General features: G+C 28.1%; 2 protein-coding genes across 2 annotated transcripts; one reads left to right on the top strand and one right to left on the bottom strand.

Moving 5' to 3' along the window:
• Positions 1-11,308: 11,308 nt before the first annotated feature.
• LOC114169986 (DNA damage-repair/toleration protein DRT100-like) lies at positions 11,309-12,630 on the top strand. Its single transcript, XM_028055414.1, has one exon. The coding sequence runs from the start codon at positions 11,355-11,357 to the stop codon at positions 12,447-12,449; it is 1,095 nt and encodes a 364-aa protein (XP_027911215.1). The 5' UTR covers positions 11,309-11,354; the 3' UTR covers positions 12,450-12,630.
• Positions 12,631-14,518: 1,888 nt separating this feature from the next.
• Positions 14,519-19,000, bottom strand: LOC114168859. The gene is made up of 13 exons (XM_028053828.1): positions 18,934-19,000; positions 18,252-18,757; positions 17,767-17,969; positions 17,490-17,687; positions 17,326-17,397; positions 17,071-17,166; positions 16,772-16,851; positions 16,594-16,672; positions 16,265-16,475; positions 15,960-16,156; positions 15,692-15,791; positions 15,445-15,534; positions 14,519-15,338 (listed from the first exon to the last, which is right to left on the bottom strand). The coding sequence occupies exons 2-13, from the start codon at positions 18,751-18,753 to the stop codon at positions 14,605-14,607; spliced, it is 2,562 nt and encodes an 853-aa protein (XP_027909629.1). The 5' UTR covers positions 18,754-18,757; positions 18,934-19,000; the 3' UTR covers positions 14,519-14,604.
• Positions 19,001-21,656: the final 2,656 nt, after the last annotated feature.

The raw sequence follows: 21,656 nt of genomic DNA, 5'->3' as shown, positions 1-21,656 counted from the left end.
AAAATCTGATTATTAATTAATTTTTCATCTTATGTGTGAGTATTTTAAATTTTCAGAACTCTGAATTGATAGATATTTAAGTTTTAAAAAATATTAGTGTATTCTCAACTCTTACATTTCCATTTTTTATGGACTGAGTAAAATGATTAGTTTTGAAATTGAAATACTTTTCATAACATTTTATTGGATTTATAATTCACCTAATAAATAAGATTTTGTTAAATGAATAATGTTTTTGTTTTAGTAGATACAAAAATTTTGCGTGACGAATAAAATTTCAGTTAATTTTTCAAGTAAAGAACAATAAAATAATATTTTATTCAAAATTGTTTAACAAGTTAATACTTGCTCATCAGAATTACCTTGTTTTAAAATTGTACATTATATTTGAGATACATAAGTTTTATATCACCTTGAATGTTTATATATATATATATATATATATATATATATATATATATATATATATATATATATATATATATATATCAAATTGATATATGTGTTAACATGAGATTTACAAATTTATGTTTGAATAAGTAGATCTAAGTGTAGTGTATTAAGTGAATGCGTTGCGTTAATTTGGATTTATTTTATCTGAGAAATGTAAGATGATATATTGACTTATTATGCAAATTTTTGTATATTAAGTATATGAATTCATCAAATACTAAGGTATTAAAGGAGAGTTATTATAATAAGACTTGATCATGTTTTAAGCCTTTGATAAAATTAAAAAATTTTAAATACATTTAATTTTTTCAATTATATATCTATATTTGTGTTAATTTTGTCTGTTAATTAGGTGATGTAATAGGTAAGAGATGTATTATTATCTTGTTATGTCATTCTACTGAACTGTCATCACATGTCATCTTATTATTTTATTAATTTATAATTTTATAATTTTTAAATGTTATAATTTTATTATTTTAATTCAAAATTTTATAATTATAAAATTATGATTTTATGATTTGAATAAAAATTGAAAAGATAATAAAGCCTTTCAATAATGTTATATATGTTCAATTGTATAGTTAGATATGTAAAATACATTTTTGTATTTTATAGAGTTGAGATTTGCGTGAGACCTAAAGGTCAACAATGTGTAACATACTTCATAGAATTATTTAATAAATTTATTCTTGGTATCTTTATCTGTTTGATTTGCATTTCATGAATAAATACAACTTCAAAATGAAAATAAAAAAAAATCTTATATATTATTAAACTATGACTAATTTATGCATGGATAAACATCTATAAAATGGTTTAAGAGTAACAATGATTTTATACATGGTATTTGATTATTTTATTATTAGAAATTTGAATTATAAATAAAAAAAATATTAGTTGAGTTTTATTATATACAAAATCTTTATTTTTCTAAAACTCTTTCTTTAAATTTTTCTTTGTCGTCTTTCTAATATTTTAACTCAATCCTTCATCATTTTTAAGATTCTAGCCCACCTCAATATTTTAGTATAGAGGGAAACACAATTAACCTATCAAAAGGGTGTGGTTCATTTTTTATTTTCTTTAGTCAAGTGTTTTTGTTTGCATTTGACATTTATAGGTTAGTGTGTGAATTTAGATAGCTTAAAGTGAATCTCTATATTATTTGGTGGTCATGATAGTGTGTTCAGGCAATTGATTTGAGTTTTTTCTTCTTTTATTTTTGTATATAAAAATATCTTTTACAATTGTGCTGTGTGTAACACATGTAGTGTTTGAAGTTCGATAACAAGTAAGAAAAAGTAGTAAATATTTATAAATTATTTCTAATTAAAATTTGTGTTGGAGGAAAGTGTAATAAATAAGTTGTGTATATTTTGTTTATCTTTTATTGAATATTTGGATCTGATTTAATTCTTTTGCAAATGATGAAATCTTTGATATTTTGACTTAGACATCTAAACTCTTCAACCCAATGTTATAATTCTCAAATGTTAATAAGAGAATTGAATCTACGATCTCTTTAACCCTTCATTTTAAATTTTACTACCAAGTCAACTTTATATATATATATATATATATATATATATATATATATATATATATATATATATGATTAATATCAGATATATAATGATATGATCAGTAGGAAAATGTTGCTAATTAAGATTATTACAATATGTGTGCATTAGTAATAACCTATGGACATGATTATTTTTAGGATATGTTATTTTTTTTAATGATTAATATACAAACAAGTGACAATATAAATTTTAGAGACAGTTCTGAACTGAACTATATATCTTAAGAAGAAAAATTAATTGTGCAATCTTTATGTAATATATCACAATTGAATTATATATAGTAAAATAATCAATTATGCTAACACTATTTTATAGCGCTACCAAATGAGAGGAGTCTCAAATCTCTTTCCCATTCCTATGTCGTTCTTGACATTTATTATTCATTTTTTATCACTTCTCAAACAAGATTTCATTATAATTAATTAACAGTAGAACTGTTCAAAGAATAAAACACACATATAAAAATAACAATACAAGTTTTCAAGACATTCATTAACAAAATTACCAGCTAAAGATAAATTTAAAATATTCAACATACAAAACATCTCAACTCAAGAGTCAAACTGAAAAAGGAAACCATATAAAGTTTCGGGTCACCTACCAATGTAACTTGAAAAATAAATCATCATTTTATAGACTTAAATTGAATTTAACATCACATTAACACATTGAAAGTATAATATTAATTTTCTAAGCCGTAATACATGATCTTAAATATAATAAAAAAGTCATGCATCCATTGAATAAGATAGAGTATATTTGCAATAAATGATAAATATAAGGATTAAATATATTTTTTTCTTTTAACTTTTAAGTGAAAATTGGAATTAGTCTCTCATGTAAAACTTGAATCAATTTAGTACTTCATATTTAGAAATGCATGAATTTAGTCATTTAAATTATTATTTTTAAGTTTATTTGACGTTTTAAACACGTTTCTCGACTAACATTGAAGTGACGAACATGTTTAAAACGGTGTAAACAAACTAAAATAATATAATAAGACATTTTTGAAATGTCAAATAAACTTACTAAAATTTAATTAAAAGAATTAAATTCAAACATTTTATTAAGGTAAAAAACTAAATTGATTCAAGATTTTCAAGATAGACTAATTCTGATATTTACTAAATGTTAAAGGATAAAATCATATTTAATCCTAAATATAAATAAAAAAGAAGTGCAATTACGCAATGAAATTGAGTGAGGCATTCTGTTGAGAAAACATATAAATAAGAAACAATTTTGACTTCACATGGGAGATTTGGTAAGATTGAGTAAGAGATTTGAATAATTGAATTGAATATAATAGAAGGAAAATAAATGCAGAATTTGATGCAGAAGAGGGTGACAAGGCACGTGTTTGTCCACGAAATTGTGGCGTAGTTGTGGCAAAACAGGAAAATACTGTGAGACAAGGCTAATTGGGTGTTACAGCATATATAATGTGCTCTTGTACTGTAACTTAATCACACCATGATACCCCATATCTTTTCACATTGCACACTGCTAAAAGACAAAATCTTTTTGAGTGACACCCAAAAACCTTTTTGTTCGACCATTACATATAAATATACTTTTTCGACATTGTTTAAACAAAGTACCAAAACTGTTCCTAAATTTCTCTCCTTTAGTTATTCTTTTAATATCTGTTTTTTATGTTTGATTAGTAATTTAATATCTGTTTTATATAGTGCTGGCAAAAGGTAAAAACAAATATACTTGGTTACACGTGTCCTCGTTGGGGCGTGTATTCTGTCACTCAAATTATTTAAACTCTTCATTCTGTAATTATTATATTAAACTAAAACCAGTAAAGAGAAAACGGTGAAAATAGGAACTTTTTGTTATTTCAAAAGCAACTTTAATTATGGAACAAAAAATATACAAATATTTCATGTCGTCACTTCTGTCTTCTTTGTTTTCCTTTGTTTTCTTTTTTTTAATTTAATTTTGCTTCACCACATAGTTCTTCTTGTGGTGCTGTATATGATTCAAAAGTTAAGAGTGATCCTTGTAATTTCCAAAGGTTCAACATTGTTGGGAATTATTTTTCTGGAATATTCAGAATATTCTCTTCCTTTGGGTATTCTGGGTTAATTTAAAAAAATATATAAAAATCAAAATTTCTAGAATATTCCTGTTAATCTTTACATGTTTAGTTTTCTCATCAAAGTAGTAAACTTTTTAAGTTTAAGCCAACAAGTTTTAATAAGAGGGAAACTAGTTAAATTTTTTATAATATCACGTAGAGGTGACATGGTCACAGTATTTTTGTGTGTTGCTTAAACTTTTAATCTTTGATTAATCAAATTGGTCGAGATTGTTACAATTTTAGAACAAAACAATTTAATATTTATTAATACATGTTTATATTATAAAATTAAACAATAAAATAAAAAGAATTGGGTAATTTACATATTATAAGAGTGTAGGGAAAATAATTAATTTTAAGTATTTTAAACTTGATAAGCTTTCTTAATACATTAAAATGATGGTTTATAGGTTTTTTAAAAACACTAAGCTACTAAATAATAATTATTGTTATGGTATTTTTATTTAATATTTTTTGAGAAAAAATGTAAACGAGACAATTCTTTATTTTATGAAAAAATATTTGAAACAAAAATTTATATAAACAAAGCATAAAATAATTTTATATTAATTTAGGATTATATATATATATATATATATATATATATAATTGATCAATTAACAAGTTTTGGTAAAATATAATCTAATTAAGAAATGTTAAATATGATATTTAATATAACGGTTAATAACTTAGTGTAGCTAGTTTTCTTTTACTGTTGCAACAAATTTCATTACTTTTATATTCTTTGCATAAATATTTATGTATATCCTTTATCATTAATTATACTCTTTATACTCTAGGCTTTGTTTATATTTATGGAGGAGAGAAAAATACGATACGAAAAAACTTTAATCGAATGTTTCTAGAAATGTTTATTTGAGAATTTTGAAAGAGCATGGAGAGTGAGAATCTCACTGTTTAAATTAAGTATTTTAATTTAAATATAACTTAAATAATTGTCAGCCAATAAGTTTAAGAACATGCTTAACAAACATTTAATTAAAATATATTGATATTATTGTTTTCACCAATTTATTTAATGATAAGTTACATATAAGATGAGATTATAAACTTTCATATAATTATTTTATAGCTGTATTTTACATTGTGTATAATTAACCGATAAAAGGATTTGTTGTATTAATGAACATGAGCATAAAACTAATTTTAATACCTTTTAACATTCATTAATCAAAAGTAGCTTCTTTTTTTTTTTTTTTCCTTTTTAGTCCAGTTCTTTGTATTTTGGAGGTAATTTTAATTATTTGTATCGCAGACATTCATTTATTTACACGGAGAAGAAAAAAAGGCGTAATCATAATGAGTGGGACCTTTATTTATTTAGTGATGGAAAATTTGAGATCCGTAAAGGACATCCTACCCTACCCTGCGTCATTTTCTTCGTTTTCCCCTACGGTTTGTTTTCGACACCAAGGTCTCCTTTCAATTACCATAATAGCAAAAATGATAGCAGCAACAACATTCATCATTTGTTTGTATCTAGAAAAACATTTTCTCCGATATTTGTTTGAGAAAAAAACATTTTAGATGTTAAAATTAAATTTTTAAATTTTATTTATTTATTTTATTAAAATATAAACTTTAAATAATTTATACATCAATTTTAATTTATAAAAGACCTTTGCTTCTTTTACTTCTCACAAGTGTTTATGAATAAAATTGTTTAAACATAAGTGTCTTTATACTAACTACATCTTATAAGATTCAATGTAAAAAAAAACTATTTTAACAATTTAACAACTTGAATAATTTTTCATAGATAAGAAAGAAATTAAAGTAGATTTTACTATAAGCTCTATTTTTAATGTTAACTATTTCACTAAAAAAATTATTGAAATTATCAATGAAATTTTACCAATAAAAATAAATTTATTAATAAATTTAAATTATTGATGAATTTTAAAAAATTCATTATCAATTAATTTTATCAACAAATTTATTTATGTTGATAAAATTTGTTGGTAATATAAATTTTAGTTACTACCAGAAAAATTTGTCACTAAAGTCTATCAATAATTAAATAATTTAAATTCATTGACAAAATTCTTTTATAATATTTGTCGATAAAAAAGTGACAAATTTCTCGTCCAAACATGACAAATCTCGCCCCACATTCACTTTTTTTCTTTTCTTCTTTTCTTCTTTTCTTCTTTTACTCGTCATACTAACACATACCTTATCTCATTCTTCGATACTCTCAAATATCAAAATTCTTCTACCATCTCTCTTCCACTATCACTCTCCATCACTGCTTATAACATCATCACATATTCACCATTTATCCATTTCGTTCTATTTTTCGGTGAGATTCTAATTGTACAATTGTCCTTTGGGTAAAAGTCATTGTTCATCTCCTTCATTTGAACATGATGTTACAATTGTTCGTGCTGGTGGGGATATGTGAAACATTTTTTGGTCAAGGATATGAGAACATGTGTAAAAACTGTTAGTCTGAATGATAGATTAATGAGGTACTTGAAGAAGAAAAAAATGAAAAAAAAAGAAAGGAGAAAAAAAGTTAAAGTAGTATTAACTAATTAAATTTTCCATCGATAATTATCGACGGACCTAACCGATGATATATTAGAAAAATGACAACACAAATATTAGAAACAAAACAAAATAAATGACAGTATAAATATTATAAAGATACAAATATTTTTAATGTAAGAATTTTTTTTGAAGTAAAGATCTATAGGAATGAAGTAATCAATCAAAATTTACTAAGATTACACATAAATACAAAATAATTAAATTAAATTCACAAACAAGTATCTATAAACTAAAGTTTTTAAATTTCAAAAACCAAAAAGAAGATAAAACCTAGAAGTAGAACAATTATACGAAATTGATTTTTCTAGTCACAAATTTACAATTCAGTGTCCAAACAGTCTAAATAAGAATAATATACTTTGAAGTTGTCCATTTTTCAACCTAATACCATAGTGAATAAAATACTAATAGTAATTTTACTTAAGCGCTTCTACAAAATTGAAAACTCACCTTTTTAACGTCTACTATTTTTCTTCGAAAAACTCTTTTTTTACTGATAAAACACTTTTTTTATTTAAATTAAGTAAAGTTGAATAAAATAAATAAGTTTAATGATATATATAGATGAGAGACCAACTAAGATCGAGAATCAATTAAAATTTTGTAACGAAATCAATAAATTTTCTGTATGATTAAACCTATTATTAACTATTTGATAAGTTAACAAAAATATTAAAAAAGTACATCACAACGTGGTGTCAATGAGAGTTTACTTTCACACATTGAAGGGAATTTATTTGCAACTAATGAGATTTTGTAGTGTTCTAACATGTGAATAGAATATGATAATCATGAGAAACTATCATGATAGCTGTTAAAGGACATGTTCTCTCGTGTAAACAATTGTACTCATAATTGTTAGATACGAGATCTAATATTCAGATACGTTGAATTTTTCTTTCAGTCTCCAATATTATTTTTATTACTGTAGTCACTGTAACTTAAAGATCTTTCACCCAAAGAAAAAATAATAATAAATATTTTTATTAAAATATCTGAATTCTATGAATATTACTTTTAGGTAGAAAGATTAGTACTGTATGAGAATTAATTTCACGATGAGGACTTTCTGCTCTCTGATTTCTGAAAGTGACCCCACACGCCATTTACATTCATGAAACCCAACCTAGCTAGCTAACTACAAAATTTATTTATTACGCCTTTCATTTGAACTTTCAAATATATCAACCTACTGTGAGATACATCATTTTAATTCAAAAATTAACACCCTAATTACTAGTTTTTTTCTTTCGGAAATTTTTACTTATTATTTTTGTGTCATATTCGATTTAATTTTTTTGTTTCATATATAAAAAACAAATAATCCAAATTTGTTTTCATGATGGAAATTTAATTGTATGTGATTTATACGAGATTGAAATATGTTGAAAAATAAAAATGTTTGTCGAAGAAATTAATTTAACCACCCAAATTAAGCTTAAAGTATTATGATAAACCACTTTCTGAGAGTCTCCTTTATTGAGCATGACTTTGTTCCCAAGTTTCTGGATTGCTGAATTCCATCTATATATATATATATATATATATATATATATATATATATATATATATATATATATATATATCATTGTCGTAGTAACTATCTATATAACGGGACCACGATCAATTTATTGGGCTAGTGAGTTGCGTGCATTGTAGGATCCAGCCCATTAAAGGTTTATTTGAAAACAACATTTTTTACAAACTTTTTGGATTATGCTGTTCAGATTTTTTAATATATTTTATTAAACATATTTAATTAATTTTAGCTATTTTAAAATTTAAAATGATGCAATTATGATTTTTAATATTTTTAATTTCTTAATTAATATAACAAAAATAGTATTCATTTTGTCAATATTATTTTGCGCTTTATTTTATTATTGATGTACGATCATATGTCAACATTGTGGTAGATGGATTTCGTATTCGTTAGTACCAATTCCTTAGTAAATTATACAAAAAGTGCAGAATATTGATAATAAATTAAAAGAAATAAAGAATAATAATATCCTCTTCTAATGCATATATGTTTGTTTGGGTTAGATCATTAAAACTAAAAGAATGTAAAGTAAAAAAAATGAATTGAAGGATAAAAAAAATTGAAATAAATATATTTATTTTATTATAATAAAGAACATAAATATAAATATAAATAAAAATTAAAAATATAATGAATTATTAATGATTACGCTAACAATGTAATGAATCATATTCAACCTCGACCCGGCCCACCACGGGTTGGCTTACGGGTTTACTTAATTAAAAAAATATTATTTTTTTTTCAGTCAAAACTAAATTGTAATTTCAATTAAAGTCTAAATAAACTTTAATATAATCCAAATACAAACCAAAATAAAAAAAATACAAATTATTTATGTGTTGGATAAAAAAACAATTTAACATGACCCAAATGTAAAACCCAATTTAATAAAAATAAATAAAAACACTTGTGTGACTCTTTTATCTGTGGGTTGGTGAGCCAACCCGGCTCACCACGGGTTCAACCCAGATGAGCTGGGTCAAAAATCAACCCGTATTGAAATTTGTAAAAAAATTTTAACCCAATCCAACCCGATCCGAACCTGTCGTGAACCGGTTTGGCTCGCGGATTCCAACCGATTTTAACAGCTATATATATGTATGAGTACAATATTTATGATATAATTAATTACTTCAAAGATATCTTTGTATTTGCTCGCAGAGTTTAACACATTATTATTTTTTTCATTTTACGCGCTTTCTTTCTTTTACTTTTGCGTCCTTGGTTTTCCTTCTAAGGTTTATTGTTAGGAAAAAAAATATTTTTTAATATTTTAGTTGCTTTGGTTTATAAAAAAAAAATAGTTTGCAATATCAGTTGTTCTTTTGAAAAAAAAAAACTGAAATTTGAAATTATTCTTAAAATTTAATTGATTTTATAAATTTAAAATTTCGTAACTTGTGGCTATTCTCACTTTTCGTTTTTACTTAATGCATACTCGTTTTATTACGTAAAAAATGTTTTTTTTTTCATTTAAATAAGATTACTTATACTTTAATATGATTTTTTGATAAAAATATTATGAATAACCATGAAATAGAAGTTTATACTCTCACTATAAATAAAGGAGGATTCGATCTGTTTTATGTCTTTATTTTTCTTTTCTTTTAATTTTACCCTTTAAATAACAAGGGATTGAATCCAAGATCTTTTTTTCTCTTTTCTTCTATTTAATCACTAAATTATTTTATCACTTATAAACACAAATACGTATACAGGTAGTCTATACATAAGTGAAGGCGAACATAAGGACTGTGTTTTTGTTTTATGGAGTAGACCCGCATTTGCTAAAATTAGTTTCTTAGAAAGTTTTAAATGTAAATCACCACAAAAAACGGTTTAAAGGCGGAAAAGTTAAATGTTTATTTATCTTGATAATTTATCATTTTAGTATTTTTTTTTTTACAAATATGGACTGAAGTTAAGTTTCTTAACTCATTATTTGTTGAAACAAATATCTCCACAATTTATTAAAAAAGTTAGGGTTTGGAGTAATTGAGAATATGAAATGGTTTAAAAGATTGAATATCCATTTTTTTTATTATTAATTTTGGTTATATGTTTGGATTTAAAGTCTTAGCTACTGCACATTCATTAGTGTGAGCTAGTATTTTTTGAATTGTGATGGTGACTTCAAAAGTTCAGAAAAAGGGGCAAATCCTGCTACAAGGAACGTGGCGACAAATTAATTTTCCTTTAAACACGGATCCATACCTAAAAACGCAACGCTATAGGGTTTTGGAAGTTTCCTTCGTCTTTCAGTAATCAAACATGTTGACCAAAATATTGGCTTAAGTGGTAGTCTATGTGTTTACTAAATTTTATGTCTTCCTAAAATGTCAACTTGAGTCCCATTTTTATCATTAATTCATTTTTAGTTTACCTGTCTATCATTAATGTTATTGGAAGTAACCATTAATATTATATTTAAACAACACTGAAATAGAATCTCCAGACAAGCTCTTATGGAAAATTTATACTCTATACTTCATGGTCGGTTTTCCTCAATAATACAAAACAAGATAAGCTAAGCGAATAAATTCTACTACATATGTATATATTTGTTTTATTCAATAAAAATACAACAAATATGAATGTCGTAAAGCTAAATAGTTTTTGTGTATTTTTAGTAATATTGCAGAAAAATAAAAAGGTTGAAGTATATATAAATTTATTTTTTATATATTTTTTTAAATGTGGTACTAGTTACATTAGACACATCTCGTGTGTCGATATCCCAAGAAAACAAATTAGGTTGACTATGCCAAAGAGTTTTCATTCAATTATTGAATTATTCGATGAAAAAAATTAAGTTGACTAAGCCGAAGGGTGCAGTAGCAGGAGCAGGATTCCCTATTCAATTATTAAATTCTGCTGATGAGCATTGTAGCAGCAATTTTTTTTATTATGTTAAATACTAATTATTTTGTAATTAAAACTTGAAATAAATAAAAAGTTTTACGAAAGGAGCAAGATCGTGAGATTCAGTAAACAGATACTTATCAAGTTGACATTATAAATACCCATGTCAGGTCGATAACTCTCATGCATGCAGGCTTCGCGCATCTCTGAACTTTCTCTTTCCCTCCTTTCCCAAACCACAATGGCTGGAATCTGGTTCACGTCGCTAACGCTGCTGTTACTACTCGCATTTTCCTCCGCAGTTCGCTCGTGTTCGCCGTCGGACCTGGCCGCGCTGCTACACTTCAAATCCGCTCTCCATGAATCTCGCGACGGAATATTCAACTCCTGGACCGGTACCGACTGCTGCAGCAACTGGCGCGGCGTCTCCTGCGACCGCGACTCTCGCCGCGTCGCCGAAATCAGCCTCCGCGCCGGTCCAGTCTACACCACGTTCGAGAAGCCTTACCGTCCGGAAAACATGTCCGGTTACATCTCGCCAGAGATTTGCAAGCTCACTCACCTCTCCACCCTCATCATCACCGACTGGCAGGGAATCTCCGGCGAGATCCCGCGCTGCATCTCCTCCCTCTCCTTCCTCCGCATCATCGACCTCACCGGAAACCACATTTCCGGCACTCTCCCCGCCGACATCGGGAAGCTTCGGTATCTCAGCCTCCTAAGCGCCGCCGATAACCTCATCGCCGGCGAAATCCCGGCGACGTTGACGAGCTTGACAGGTTTGACGCATCTGGACCTTCGTAACAACAAGATCACCGGGCCCATCCCGCAGAACATGGGCCAGCTTCAGATGCTGAGTCGGGCCTTTTTTAGCGGAAACCAAATTAGTGGGCCTATCCCGGCTTCAATCTGTCACATATACCGTCTGGTTGATCTTGATCTATCAAATAACCATTTATCCGGGCCCATTCCTGAAAGTTTGGGCCGGATGGCGGTTCTGTCAACGTTGAAGTTGGATAACAACAGGCTTTCGGGATGCATACCAAGGAGCCTGTTAGGGTCGAGTATTAACGAGTTGAACTTGAGCCACAACATGTTGGAGGGTAGTATACCCGACGCGTTTGGGGGTTCATGCTATTTCACGTTACTGGACTTATCGTATAATAACCTCAAGGGTCCAATACCCAAATCAATGTCTTCTGCTTCGTATATTGGGTACGTGGACTTTAGCCACAACCACCTCTGCGGCCCAATTCCTAACGCCTACAGTAACACCGATGCGTCGTCGTTCGCTTACAACGATTGCCTCTGTGGAAAGCCACTGAAAGCTTGTTAATTAATCATGAATGTGTCGATTCTTAACTATGTCACTTTATTTGGTTCTGTAAAATAAAGCAGAAGGCTTCCATGATCCATGCACGTGCGTGTCATGTATCATGTTAAGATCACCAAGTGAACCAATGTTTAATTAGAAGTGATGATTATTAACTCAGATTTTGGATTTCATTTCCGGTTTAGTTGCGTTTTTTTTTTTGGTGTATGGTTTTTAGATTGAAAAGGTTCATGTGATTTGGGGAATTTATTATATTTTGTTATCATGTGTGTGCAAAGAGAATCACGCTGATGAGGTTGACCAACCTCTTGTAAGAGTAAAGTAGATTATTAGAAAATGAGGGAGCATTTTTTATTTAGAGAGTAGCAGAGTTATTAATTGTGAAGAATGGAAAAATGAATTTGGAGACAGTACACGTGAAAGAAGCAGTGGCGACATGAATCACTGAATTTAGCTGTTAACATGCATTTTGGAGACTTTTTTATCTACAGATAATACCGTTTCCAACTTTGACCAATTTTCGTTTCAAAGGTATCTATCGGATACTAATCAGACACCACCAAACTCAAAACATAACAAGTTTATGAGTATTTTTCATATTCATCTTTTTCTTTTATACTTATATTAAAACTTAAATTCACTTTAATTTCTAACCATTTAAGATTTAGTGAAATAACATTTTTAATTATATCGACGTGGATTTGGTTATTTGTGTTTTCAAATTGGCATTAAGAATGTGATGCATGGATTTATGTATGCATTATTTTAGAATAAATGTATTTGTGAAACGGTCTCCAAATATATATATATTTTTTTTACGGAGAGTAACTATAAGATTTATAAAATTGTCAAGAGAGTTTTTTCCTGGATTTTCATAATATTTTTCCCTTTTGCTCTTTCTGAATTGTAAAATCTGAAAGTCATTTTTTTCTTTCTAAAAGAATGTCTTTCACATTACAGAATTTGAAATATAAAAGCAATTTGGAAACTAAAAATTACTTTCAAATTTTACAATTTAGATTATTATTTTTAAATCCACAAAATAGTGTCCAAATAATTTTGAAAAGTATGTTGAGTCAAACCCATGAGATATTGAATCAAAATAATTTTGAAAAAAACTGAGTCAAAATTTTCAATTTTTGGCATCTTGGACATTTAAATTGTTTAAATTGGTTGTGATTCATATTTGATAATATATAGTATGTTTAATTCACTTTTGAATATTGTGATAATGATTCCTTCATGTCAAAAGAAAATATTAAGAAGGTAATATATTCTTTTTAAAATATTTGAAATGGTTTATAATAAATTATGTCATTCCAGATAAGAAATTTGAAAGAAAAAAATCTAAAACTTGAAGGTCAAAATGACCTAAAAAAGTAAGAGTTTGTTTATTCTTATCATATTAGATAGAGAAACTATTTTTCATGAATTTGAACTAAATTTTTTAATAGTTATTTTTCTGTTTATGTCTGCAATCATATTTTCATAAAAAAAGAATGTTATTCTTTATAAATAGTTTGTAAGATTTTTCTTTTTATAATATTAACAGAAATTGTTCTGATTTTTTTTTCCAATATTAGTTAGAAAATTTCTCACTTGACATCTATAAAAAAGTTAACAAAATAAAATAACTCCCGATCAATATCACCATAAATAAATTAATATTGACATTAACTAAAAAATAGTTGTTGTTAACACCAATTAGAAAAACACTTTGTTATAATGAGAGTTGAAAAGATCTAAAACATATTTTAACCAAAAAATAACACTAAAATGGAATAAAACAAATTATGAATATTAATACTATTGAATTATTAATAATTGTTTAATATATATTTTTCTTTTAATAGTAATTTAAACTAAGTAATTAAAATTTAATAAATTTGAATTGCGTTATATAACCAAACTATTTAAAAAAAGAAATAAGGTATATTTAAATTTTAATGTAAAACATATCCAAACCCAAGTTAAAGAATTTGGCTAAAACAAAAATAACAAACAGAAAGGTCATGATTCTACTGCAGCTGAGTATTAATTTAATTAATAACAAAGCTAAAAAAACTAGAAGATATTCATCAACTATATTCATTAATTGAATAATGATGACTTTAACCTTTACAGTGTTTATTTTTTAAAGTGAAATGAAGAACTTGTATCAACCTTCAATGTTGAAATAAACTGTGTAATACTCATCTCTGAATGAGAACAATGGCTCCAAAAGAAAGTTCCTGTTTACGCCTTTAGCCACAAAACTGATAGGATTGTATTGGCTCAATCCCTTTTGAGAAATAAAGCTTGTGGCTTCGTTAAACTTAGCATCAGAATCAGATTTGCATCTGAGCTTCACTCCTGCACTAGAACTCAAACCACTATACACATAACAGCCCTTCAAGCTCTGTGATTCCAAAGAAATGCTTTCATTTCTTCCATCCAATCCTGGTACCACAACAAAAACAGAAGATGGCTTGCCATTGGAAGAATCTTCAATGAGAAGAGGTTTATCTGCTCCTTGGTGAACCACATTCATTCCAGGAAGATCAAATGGTTCTAACATCACTGATCTATCTTTAGCATCTGCTAATGTTGAAAACTTTGAGGAAGATTCTCTTGGGACAAGCCTAAAAGTTGCCTGAAGAGCCAAACCAGTCCCAGATTTAGGAAGCTTTTGCATACTAAGAGAATGGTTTGAATTTGCCAAAACAAAAGTTGAATTTTCAAAGGATTGGGAAAAAGAAACTAGTTGACTATTGTAACTGGCAGGAACAGGAGTAATCCAGTCTGAATTATTAGCCCCAGATTTAAGGTGCCAATCACCACCGAGGGAATGACCGGCAAGTAGATAAGGACCATAAAGAATTGCTTGAGTAGATGCATATTCAGGCCTGTCATCTGAATTCAGTTCAGAAACAGTATCAGTAATAAAAACAACTTTTTTGTTAAGAAATATATGCTCTGACAGAAAAATATCAGCACACAGATTATCCTGTTAAGCTACCTTTTATGGCCTCTGTTCTTAAGGTTAGGGGCAACTGAAGAGTCAGCTTGTCACTAGCATTCCACTGTCTTGTGATTGACAAAAAGTTTCCTGCAGGCAACAAAATAGAACACTCGTAATGTTTCATTTGTTATTTTTTTTCTGCAAAAGAACTTGTTTCTAACATTCTAGCAACTTGAGTGCATGAAGGTAAGCATTAGAATCTCTGCTTTTGTATAACGAAAAGGAAGTGAAGAGAGATTCACACCTGGAGCTGGAAGAGATAAAGGTTCACCATTTAAAATCCCCTTGGCACCATCTAGACTAGTCCAAGTAGGTACTCGAAATTTCAATGTAGTCGAAGTTTTCTGCAGAAGTAAAGCATTATGATGACATTCAAAAATAAATCATCACTGCAGAAGGGTTTGGAACAGAAACAGTGGGAATCTTGCGCAGATTATGAAGACAATTACTCTATAAGGTATCTAAAAGGTGAATGAGAGATGCCACAACCCATAAAACAATGTCACAGTTACCTGTAATGGAGAAAACGTAAATGTGACTCGTAAGTAAGGATCCCATGAAGCAGCTGGAGCAATTGTCTGATTGACCAAAATTTTTCCAGATTTCCAGTTAAATGAGCTTGATATGTACTGAATGATGTAAAGTGTTGGATTTTCCACTTCTTCTTCGAAATATATAGAATCTCCCAACTTTGAGAATGATTCAATTCCTAACAAACAAAAAAGGTAAATTTAGAACAAAAATGGCTATAAGAGTGGTGAAGTTGAAAAAGAATATGAAGCAGTCTTGAAAGTATATAAACAAAACAGATGCACACCCGTTCCATAGCAGCACCAGAAAGTGTTAAACGGTGTTCCCCAACTATGGTAAGTATGAGCCTTGGAAACCCCAGGACCAAGTGGAAGCATGTAAATCATCACTCCAGGATCTGTTCCTCTTTGAATACTCAGCACTCCATTGGTTAATGCACGCTCATAATAGTCTGCATAAGAGACTTCTTTGGTCCATCTAAACAGGTGCCGTGAAACCTGAAAATGTTTACTCGTATTAAGACAACCGAAACAATCACAAATCACAAATATACACATTTTTAACATCTCAAGCGTTTCATAAGGAGGTAATACAATGATGAATGAATGGCTGTACCTTTAACATATTATAAGTTGTGCAGGATTCTTCATTCTCTGTTGTTTTTAAGTTATCTGCTATTCTCTTAGGATTTCTCCTATGAAAAAAAAAAAATAAACAGGAAAAAGGAGTTAAGCAAGAATATGGAGTTGATTATGAACTAAAAACAGAAACTAAAAATGCAACATCTTAATACCAGAATTCGCCGACAGATGTCCCTCCAGTTGCATAGCTGTGAGAAGAGTTTATGGTTTCCATGAAGAATGTCGCAATTTCCTAACACCAATAAAAGCGAGAACAAATCTCAGAAAATTGAAAGGCATGACCAACAATTATATTCAAGGCATTACATACTGAAAGTTCAAAAACTAAAAAAAGTAATATAATAGGAAAAAAAAACACTATTTCACTTAAACTCAATATAAGTGAAGCAATTTTAAGGGAAACAAACAATTACATATAACAGTAATCTACATTGTAAGTAAAGCAATTGACCTTATGAAGTGGTTCGCCTGTGATTTCATATCGCCTTTGAGATCCAACAACAATTGGGATATGCGTATTAGCATGCATGTCAGCTATGTCATTAGCCTACATTGAAAATCAGAATTTTAAAAATAATTCAGGGGTTTTAACTTAACCTTAGATACAATTTTTAGACCAGAAAAAAAATGCCTAAAGTACAACTTTAAAATTTCTAATTGTTTCATTTGAAGGCCAACATAACATATAGAACACAGTTACCATTACCTGCACTGCAAGCAACCCTAAAAAGCACGGCTTGTCAAAAAGTTGAGCCAGAAATATATGCTTAGAATCTCCCTACATAGAAAAACATGACAACTTCACTTACAAATTGATGTTTGCAGGTAACTCGAGGTATAACATGAAATTACACAAACCAATTAACTTACTGTTATGCTGTATAATCTGTAAAGTACATCATTCATTCCTCCAGTTTCCTGGTTCAGTGATTGATAGTGTCTGTTTACAGTGTACTTTGTTATTACATTCTGCACTCTGTTGTAGAAGTAGTCAACCATCCGAGTCACCATTTTTAGAGCTTGAGAGTTTCCAGCAAATGTATATTGATCCAAGAGACCAGCCATAATCTGTCAAAGCTGAAAAGTTGAAATCCAACAACAAAGGGTCGAAAGCACTTCCATTATCAAAATGAAGTTTTGAGAGTACCTTGTGAATGGTATAATATGGAGCCCAAACTTGTTGAATAGCTTCAAATCTATCAAAAAACTCAGATGGAAATGCAGATAGATATCCCGTTCCAATTTTCTCCTGACAGGCAGACAGACCAGCAACAAGAGATGCCATTTTCTGTTTCAGCTCATCGTTCTGTGTGCTGGCCCACATTAGAGATGTTGCGCTCAAGTAATGCCCTACACAAACAAAATAACTTGATTTTTCTTTCGGTTCTTTCAAGATCATTAATCAATGAATTTGGTCCCCACCACTTCCCATAAGCAAAAGTCAGAATTCGTGAAATGACCTTTGGTGATATATTCTAAGCCTAACTCAACCCTAAAAAAAGTGATAAACATGTTTTATTTTCTTGACAACATGGATCTACAACTATTATAAATAAACCAAAAGTGAAATTAGCAAAAACATAAAATAAAATAAAAGTGTAACATCTAGAATGATTAATGAAATAAACTAACCAACAAAATGTCCCCTGAGTTCACCTCCGGGTTCTTCCCACCCTCCGTAGGGAGTACCAGGAGTGGGTAAACCCGCTGTCTTCCTGAAGCTCCAAATCAACCTGTCCACATCAAACATCAACAGATACTCCAAGTTTGTTTGCTGTGCTGTGCCATGGATGGAATTCTTATGCAACCTCACATCCTCAAGAGGCACTTCTTTCAGAAAACCTTCAGGTGATTTGAACACACCCATGTTCTTAATTTTCTTATACATAACCGCCCAATCATGTTGTTGTTGTTCCGACAAGAACTTCCTCGGCAGCATATCAGCCCACGCAGATTCATCCGTTGGCGTCAAATGGTAGTGAGACATCACCTCTTGCTTCCACGTTTCATTCTTGGATGACAATAGGTCATGAGTGAAAGTATGAGATTGCGTAGGAATGTTTGTGCATTCTTTAACAGCAGCAGCACAACCGCACAACACCAGCACCACAAACACAGACACAAAAACCTTCATCTTCCTGAGAAATTCAATGCCAAAACTAACTCAGTTAAAGAACCTTAAACCAAGCAATACAGCTGCAAACAGAATCATCAAATCAAAGTCGAAAACATTAACCTTCAAGTAACACTAAAGTGTACAACCAATACAATTGGAACCTTTCACACATTAAATCGAAAACAAAGAAGAAAATACCTTGGAATTTGGTTTTTCAAATGAGTAAAATAGTTAGGATAGTATCAGCAGGTAAGAGATATATATAAGGTCTATAAAACAACAGAAATTTTCTGTTAAAAACAAACTCGTTTTCCTATAAATTTTGACAGTTTTTATTTTGTTTTATTCATTTTTTTTTATAAATATTTTACCTTGGTTAAGGTTTGACTTCTGATTCTATCCTTCTTCATTAAAAAAGAAAAAGAAAAAACAAATTAATTAATTAATGTCCCATATAATAATTTTAAGTTAACTGATTAATGTCTCATATAATTTTATAATTTTATGCAAATAAAGAAAGTTAACTAATTAATGCCCCATATAATTTATGCAACAAAAGAGTATAAGTATTAATGCAAAACCATTTCTTTTATTTAAAACCACATATAATTAAATTTAGTTGTTATAAGTTATGGCAAGAAACATTAATTTTCTACAAAAGAATATGTTATATATGCCACTAAATATGATTATGATGCTTCTATTAAATTTCCTATATAAGTTCAGTTCAGGTCAGGGAAGTTGGCATTACATAAAAAATTTATTAAAGAAAATAAGAAAAAAGAAAAAAAATGAGAATCATACTAAATAGATGATAAAATTATATTATAATTATAGAAAAAAGTATTATGATTTTCTTTATAAAAATAATTTCATAATTTGAACTTTATATATCGTGAAAAAAATGAACTCGTCACATTTAAAAATTTATTATTAATCGATTATTTTCTCTTGTATTTTAAAAAAGACTTTTAATTTTTAAAAGTTTTCGTTAAGATTTAGTATTGGTTTTCTTTGGACTGGTTTTCTTTGGACTACACCAGTTAGATTTTCTTGTATTTTGAAGAGTCTCATCATCATCTTTAGTAATATTATCAAACATATTACTCTATTTAGAAGTTATTTTTAATTTCTTCACAAAAAGAGTCTTTTTATATGTAAAACTATTAGGAACTATCTTTGAACTATTCTCTATTTAATCAAATTATTGTAAATCATGTAAACTATTGATAAAGGGAATGACATTCTAAAAGAAGAGACATGTTGTAACATCCTTTTTTTTTAATAAACTGTATTATTTATTTTAAATAAAACACTTAGAAAATTTTCTATGTTTACTAATGTTTTGTATTTTATTATGATGTAGTTTAAACATTAAAAATATATTTTATCATGATGTAATTTTTACATATTGAAAATAACAATAAGAACAAAACAAAACAAATATTATATATATATATATATATATTAGGTAAAAATATTTTAATTAAATAGGTGTGTGTAAAAAAAATAAAAAAATAAAATATATATGAAGAATTTTTAAAAGAGAAAAAAAATAATAATATAGAAAAGAAAAAGAAAAAAGAAAAGAATAAGAAAGGATAAGAAGATAAGAAGAAAAGATAAGAAGAAAAAAAAGGGAGGATAATGATGATTTAGATAAATATGCACATGCTTTGCTTTATATATATATATATATATATATAGAATGAGAGAAGTTACGGTGAGGTGAGAAAGTGAGAAAGAAAGAAGAAAGAAAGGAGGGAGAGAGAGAAAGGAGAAAGAAAAGAGAAAGAAAGGAGAGAGAGAAAGAGGAAGAGAAAGAAAATAGGAAAAGAAAGTTTAGAGCAAAGATTTAAAGGGATCCTAGTCCTCTACAAATATTATTAGTATGCTCTTCAATCAATAAGGTAACGGGGAGTGGGGTTAAGCTCTTATATATTAATCTTGATAAGCTCATGGATTTTATATTAATCTTTTATTTATTTTGACTCATATATTATTCTATTTACTTTCATTTAACTTATTTTCATTTATTATCCTCTTATATTTATTTATTTCATCTCCAATTATACACTGATCCTATTTATTTATTTTATTTATCTTCAGTTACGCACTGGTCCTATTTATTTATTTTATTTTATTTATCTCCAGTTACGCACTGGTCCTATTTATTTATTTTATTTTATTGGTCCTATTTATTTATTTTATTTTATTTATCTCCAGTTACGCACTGATCCTATTTATTTATTTTATTTATCTCTAGTTACGCACTGGTCCTATTTATTTATTTTATTTACCTCCAGTTATGCACTGGTCCTATTTATTTATTTAATTTAATTTATCTCCAGTTACGCACTGGTCCTGTTTATTTATTTTATTTTATTTATCTCCAGTTACGCACTAGTCCTGTTTATTTATTTTATTTTATTTATCTCCAGTTACGCACTGGTCCTATTTATTTATTTTATTTTATTTATCTCCAGTTACGCACTGGTCCTATTTGTTTATTTTATTTTATTTATCTCCAGTTACGCACTGGTCCTATTTATTTATTTTATTTTATTTGTCCTATTTATTTATTTTATTTTATTTGTCCTATTTATTTATTTTATTTTATTTATTTCCAGTTACGCACTGTTCCTATTTATTTATTTTATTTATCTCCAGTTACGCACTGGTCCTATTTATTTATTTTATTTAATTTAATTTATCTCCAGTTATACACTGGTCCTATTTATTTATTTTATTTAATCTCCAATTACGTACTGCTCCTGTTTAATTTATATTTTTGTTTATTTATAACGTTCTTACCCTTATCTAATTATTTATTTAAAGTTCTTACTTTGATTCTTATTTTATCATTATTTTTACAATTAAAAATAAATAAATGTGAAGTTAAAGTATATATTATTTTATTT

The sequence above is a fragment of the Vigna unguiculata genome, chromosome 11 (genome assembly GCF_004118075.2).
Source record: "Vigna unguiculata cultivar IT97K-499-35 chromosome 11, ASM411807v1, whole genome shotgun sequence".
Classification (NCBI taxonomy): domain Eukaryota; kingdom Viridiplantae; phylum Streptophyta; class Magnoliopsida; order Fabales; family Fabaceae; genus Vigna; species Vigna unguiculata.
Note: the sequence above shows the minus strand (reverse complement) of the source record. Positions and strands in the feature narration are given on the sequence as shown.

Excerpts from the sequence above, each read along its gene's own strand:
- LOC114169986 (XM_028055414.1), top strand. The coding sequence starts at position 11,355 with ATGGCTGGAATCTGGTTCACGTCGCTAACGCTGCTGTTACTACTCGCA.
- LOC114168859 (XM_028053828.1), bottom strand. The coding sequence starts at position 18,753 with ATGAAGGTTTTTGTGTCTGTGTTTGTGGTGCTGGTGTTGTGCGGTTGT. Across the intron at positions 17,688-17,766 it reads CATATTATACCATTCACAAG|ATTATGGCTGGTCTCTTGGA; the intron begins GTACTCTCAAAA and ends CAGCTTTGACAG. Across the intron at positions 17,398-17,489 it reads ACAGATTATACAGCATAACA|GGAGATTCTAAGCATATATT; the intron begins GTAAGTTAATTG and ends TTTTCTATGTAG.